The following is a 6,166-nucleotide window of genomic DNA, read 5'->3' as shown; positions in this document are numbered from 1 at the left end:
CTCTTTTCTACAACCATTTTTAGAGACTTACATTGCTTTAGCTTGATTTTCTATAACAATGGAATTTTCAAAAAAAAAAAAAAGAACGAGCATTACGCAGTTTTTTTTTTTTTTTTTCCAGTTCTGTTTCTGATATTGCTCTATTTTTCCAGTTTTGTGTATAAAACTGCTGAGTTTCAAACTATACTCCTTGTTAGGTGGGTTTTTAACTGAAGAATTGAGGAATTATTTAATTTTAATAAACTTTTTCGTTAAATTTGGATCTGATATGAAAAACTGAATATTCTAAAATCCGGATAAGATTTCGGATGAGGTTTTACCCTGATCCGAATATCCAGATCAGATAAAAAAAAATCCCAAACCAAGTCGAATATCTAGTTTTGCATACCCCTAACAAATAGACATACCTATAACGTGAGAATCATCAATAAAGGCGACGGAAATTTCTTTTCACTAAATGAAGGAACATTAAAAGGTCCACAAATATTGGTATGCATCAATTCAAGGAGCTCTATACTTCTTGCGACTGCTTTCTTAATTATAGACATTGTTTGTTTTCCCTTGATACAGGTTACACATATACCAAGATCAATCAAACCCAAATCAATCAGAATTTCATTCTTTACTAATCTTTTATCATTTCTGTTGATATGTGGCCCAACGCTTATGCCACAAATAAGCAAAACTTTCATCCACAAGGGAATATTTTGTTCCAATACTATAATGCAAGGTCAATAATGTTTCAACAAACAAATTATCAAGTCTCAATTTATCTAAACCATCACAAAGCACACCAAAACCAATAAGACAATTATGTTTGAATAAACTGAAAACATTTATTTCCAAACTTAAAAGAGTATTCTTCTAAATCAAGTTTAGACAAAGATACTAAATTACGTGACAACATAGGTACATAAAAGAGTTTGAAATAAATCCAAATGATGTCTAATATATAAAATTAAATGGTAAGTTCCAATGGCTTCAACTTGTGCCTTGACTCTATTCCCCATGAACACAAACCTTTCATTGGCGTTTATGGTTTGGGTCATAAGGAATCCCTATAATGTATTTGAAATGTAAGTGGTACAACTAGAATCAGTACCCCAAATATTATAAGGAACTTCATATAAATTTAATACAAAACATACTAAAGCGCTAGGCTTACCCTTCTTTTCAAATTGTGCCGTACGTTTCAGGCAATCTTTCTAATAGTGTCCAAGCTTCTTACATAAATGACATTTATCATTCTTGCGTTACTTCTGGTGGATTTGGGCAGATGGCTCGTTGATCTTTAATGGTCTTTTAGAGCCCTTTCAATACTTCTTTCTTGGTATTCTTTTTGCTCCTAATGAGCCAACAAGATTGACAGACTGGACTCCTTATTTCTTAAGTCTTTTCTCTTCCGGAATGAGCATTGTTTGCAATTCCAATTCGGTCACATTCTATTTATCTTTAATTGTGTTATAATTAATTTGGATTGGACCATGCTCAGAAGGTAAAGAGTTAATTATGAATTGAACAAGGAAGCTTTCATCCACTGTCATTCCCATGGCCCTAAGTCTGGCTGCTAGGTTTGACATCTCAGTAACAAGCTCGTGCTTAGTACGTGAACCATCATATTTCATGGTAGTCAACTTAGCCATTAATGTCCCAGAATGGGACTTGTCAGCACTTTCAGATTGAGATGAATCTTCAGCAAGTTTCATGAATTCCTTAGCAGATTATGTCCTAGGAAATGTAGATTTGATGTCGCTTACAATTGTCATTCGCATAAACTTTAAGTTCAATTGATTTGATCTTTCTCAAGCATTATGGATAGACCTTTCTGCTTCAATGCTATCTTTTGTAAGACCAAGAGGCTTATCAAATAGGAGTGCTTGATAAAGATCGAGTACACCTAAGTGACACTCGACTTGTTCACTCCATTTTGCATAATTAAGCCCATTGAACTTTACTATAGAAGATGCTTGCGAATGAAGAGACACATTAACTGATGCTGCAAATAAAAGTATGCTTACACATTAATGTTTTGAGATACATCATAAAAACATAATACTGATTCAGATGTTAATTATTCAAGGTATAGATGTATATTGAAAACCTCCTTTATGTATCTCTTATGCTAAGAACAATAGAAATACTAAATTGTGTCGTGCACATTTCGTGCTACTGTTGCGTTATAAAAACTATATTTCACTAAAAGTTTCAACAATATTGAACTGGGCATAAACAACCGTCATATGTTTCACCTGATTACAAAAGGTGAAAATATGGTAATATTAATATCAGTAAAGTATAAAAGGATGCAAATCTAATGTCATCTAATCATTCACTCTTAGGCGTATTTCAATAATTTCACTTATAACATTACTTAGTAGAAGAAATTTTTGTTTTGCTTCCGGAAAATTCCAGGACAATAAGTCGAAATGAATAACTGCCCTAAAAGGGGCAATTGCGAAAAAGCATACATGAACAAAGGCACTAAAGCTAATATAACCGCTAAATATGGTATCCCGTCCGCCTTTCTGTCAGCATACACCAAATAAACAATGGCACAAAATGCTACCATCAGCGATATTAGAGAGAGGAACAACATGAAAAGACCCCACAGTAACTTTTGGGGCAGGGAATCAAGAAAATCATTTTCTCCATAACGTGCAGTGAGGATGGACAAGAACATTATGATGGCGGAAATTGATGAGGATAGAGAGATTGCATCTGAAATGCTAAAGACCTTCAAAGCTGCCTCTTTATAATAATTTGGTTGACCATTATCATTATAATCACCAGGTACAGTGATTGATGCTGCAAAAACTACTGTGGCAATGATTGCTGCTGCTACTGAGCATGAGGTTGCTGTACCTTTCATCCATTCCTCACCTTCTTTAACGAGTTTTTCATGTTCCTTAGTAAACACTACTGCAGGTGTTTCATTTTCAAAGTTTAGATCTGTTTTGTAGTCAGGCTGAACAATTTTCTGTACTTCCTGTACTAGATGGACAACATTATATGTAATTAATAAGTTCAAATTTCTTTAGAAAGATTATTTGAGTCATGAACTTATATTGTTTAATTTTTGTTGTTAAGCAATAAAAAAATATAATAGTAAATAAATAAGTGCTTAATTATTTGCGATTATTGTTCCTTAGAAAAGAACCATTTGATTCCCAAGTATTATAAGTTAAATTATATATATATATGAGCGTGTGCGTCCAAACCCAAATATCATAGTATCATAATCAAATGTCAAATTTCACTTTATTACAACTTAACTTATTTAAAAAAAAAAATGCGGAGCCACCTTTGCAACTTCAACTTACTTTCGAAAGAATAAAAATGCAAGTTTTATATGAAGGGATCTACTGAGCCTAAGTGGAAGGTATATATTTTTTATAATGCTAATTTGTTGACGTCAACCATCAGCTAACATTCAAGTTTCATATGAGGTGGCTTATTAAACCTATGTGTAAGATATATTTTTTATTGTACTAATTAGTTGACATCAATCATCAGCCAATCATTGCTAAAGTGTACAAAAATTAGTACCTCGGAGGGTAATAATTCATGCATTTTTTAATTATTATTATTTAAACCTAGCGGAAACAAGAATTGTATTGGAAAGAAATTTAAAATATATAGCATTAATTTTAAATCAGTCTTACCTTAAACCAACGTAACTCACGTTGCATCTGCAAAGCTGCACCAGGAACAAGGTTTAGTTGATTTAAGGGTGCCAATCTTCCAGCTAGGTGCAAGATGTTGTTTTCTTTATCATCATGAGACATCAACAACAAATTTTTGTGATCACTTATTCGAAATATGAGGTTAAATACTTCCTCTTGACGATTCATGACTGCCAACTGGAATACATTTTGTTTCTCATCATTTGTAAACCAGATTGCATCAGGAAATGACTTTATAATCTCTTCCACAACTTCACAAATCCCCAATTCTGCTGCTAAAAGGAGCGGTGGTTCCAAAATTGAGGAAGCTTGTTCATGGTCTAGATTCTTTGTAATTTCCTCACACAAGTGTTTGACAAGTTTAAGTGCATTGTCATGCTTCAACTTTTTCTCTCTTACTTCCCTTAAATGACTCCGAACTGCAAATTAAACTGGCTACGTAACTAAGTAAAAATATTGAAAAGTAAAAGAAAACATCCTAGAGTTTCTTACCTAAAAAGAATTATGAAGTATTTGGTCTGACGTATGGCAAAATAATTAACTGATTATTGAAACGAACGTCAATTAAATGCGTTACATAATAAACTGCTTGTGACTATTTCTAAAACTAAGAATTTAAAGTGGGATTTGGTTAAGCCAAAAGAACGATGGTTGCCTCAAGGTTTTTTGCAACCTTTAGTCAAACTAACATTTTAAACCCAAGATCGATGTTGTATAGTTATAGATAAATTCGTATGTACCATTATATGTAGCAAACCTAGTATCCCTCTTGTACATAACTACAAATGTACCATTCTTATATCTATTTACATGTACTATATTATATTAATAATATAGTACTTGAAGAATAGGGCTTATTAATAGTTTACAGTTAAACTCTAAAATTGAGTTTATGTGAAAACATTTTAAATGTCTTCTTTCGTATAATACAACTCAAAGAATAGAGCTTATTAATACATGATGCGGGAAGAGCAATTTTTTATTAAGTAAAATGCAGAAATAGAGAAATAATAATAACAATAACAAGGATCTTCATGAGATGGATGATTGAAGATTAGTAATTATCTGAGAAGCTTATACTCACGCTTAAAAAGGTTAAGGTATTGCCAAAACTTTAGCTTTTTTCGTCTTCCACTGGCAAGCCTTTTTCGTCTTCCACTAGCAAATGCAGATTGCTTTCCTGCTATTGCTCTCAAAAGAGACTCACCAGAAGACAACTTCTTTGTAGCTAAACGACCTTCATATTTCTCAAGCAGTTCTAGTGTCAAGTCTGAGACATAAGGATGCACATGAATTTATGGTTAATTTAAAATTTCAAAATGAAAAAATTGGTTGAAACTATAAGTTATTGAAGTAAAATAATGAAAACTGCACTACCAAAATTTTTAATTGGCCATGCTTTGGATGCATAAAAAAGTATATGTTTTGATATATACTTAGTGGCTGTAAATGTTAATGTTGAAATTCTTTTAAATCCGAATTCTGTTCATTACCACTAGTTTTTTTATGTACAATTATTTTTTAACTCAAATTTTGTTTTTTAACGATTACTCGCCATAAAAAAAAATGAAACCAGGGCTGATAAATGTGGACATTCCCGAATAAACGTGACCTGAATTTTAAGAAAAAATGTGACCACCATGTTAGTGAAGGACTATATAGTACATGAAACTCAGATTTAATTATCTCATTAATGTCTGCTCGTTTAGTAGTACTAGTACTAATGGTAAGAGAAAGAGATAAATCACCATAAAATCCAGCAGTTATAAGCGAATTTATGAAAGAAACACCAGAACCATATTGAATCAGTGCTCCGGTAACAAAGGCCAAATACTTACCACTGAATTGCAATAAATATGTAATCATCTTCTTTTGGCCATGTCGAGCCGCCTCAATCAAAGGTATCCGTCCAGTAAAATTTGACTGAGTTGAAGAAAGAAAGATGAGAGAAGAATCCGATTAACCAAGTTAATTCTGCCACAGCTGTAGCCATACTCCTGTATTCGGCTTCTGTAGAAGACCTAGCTATTGTATTTTGTTTCTTGGTTTTCCAAGATAGAAGAGAGTCTCCCAGCTTAGCACAATATCCCGAAACTGATTTTCTGCTAACAGCATAGGAGGCCCAATCTGAGTCGCAAAACGCTACCAACTCCATTGGACTTTTTGAGGACATAAACAATCCTAGAGCTGGTTCTTTCTTTACATATCTAATCACTCTTAAAGCTGCCTCCAAATGTGACTCCTTAGGAGATTGCATATGCTAGCTTAATGTCTGAACAGCAAATGCAATATCTGGCCTGGTCACAGTTAAATACATTAACCTGCCAATCATTCTCCTGAAAATACTAGGATCTTCTAATAATGCATCTCTAGCTTCTGGATTAAATTTCTGATCAAACTCATGTGTGGTAAGTTTTAAATTCTGCTCAAGAGGAGTATCCACAGGCTTTGCACCAGACAGTCCAGCTTCTGAAATGAGTTCA

At 33.1% G+C, this 6,166-nt stretch overlaps 1 protein-coding gene across 1 annotated transcript; it reads right to left on the bottom strand.

Annotated features, from left to right (window-relative positions):
- Positions 1–2,371: 2,371 nt before the first annotated feature.
- Positions 2,372–5,940, bottom strand: LOC116106464 (protein ACCELERATED CELL DEATH 6-like). The gene is made up of 5 exons (XM_031392828.1): positions 5,648–5,940; positions 5,432–5,523; positions 4,768–4,953; positions 3,663–4,102; positions 2,372–2,986 (listed from the first exon to the last, which is right to left on the bottom strand). The coding sequence occupies exons 1-5, from the start codon at positions 5,938–5,940 to the stop codon at positions 2,372–2,374; spliced, it is 1,626 nt and encodes a 541-aa protein (XP_031248688.1).
- Between the last annotated feature and the right edge of the window lie 226 nt (positions 5,941–6,166).

This window comes from Pistacia vera, unplaced genomic scaffold (assembly GCF_008641045.1).
Source record: "Pistacia vera cultivar Batoury unplaced genomic scaffold, PisVer_v2 Contig117, whole genome shotgun sequence".
In the NCBI taxonomy this organism is placed as follows: domain Eukaryota; kingdom Viridiplantae; phylum Streptophyta; class Magnoliopsida; order Sapindales; family Anacardiaceae; genus Pistacia; species Pistacia vera.
This window is presented reverse-complemented; position numbering and strand designations above follow the sequence as displayed.

What these genes read in the sequence shown, in the direction of transcription:
- LOC116106464 (XM_031392828.1), bottom strand. Translation starts at nt 5,940, where the DNA reads ATGCAATCTCCTAAGGAGTCACATTTGGAGGCAGCTTTAAGAGTGATT. An exon ending in TATAACTGCTGGATTTTATG is followed by an intron (nt 4,954 to 5,431) that starts GTGATTTATCTC and finishes CTTATGTCTCAG; the next exon opens with ACTTGACACTAGAACTGCTT. An exon ending in GTGAGTTACGTTGGTTTAAG is followed by an intron (nt 2,987 to 3,662) that starts GTAAGACTGATT and finishes CATCTAGTACAG; the next exon opens with GAAGTACAGAAAATTGTTCA.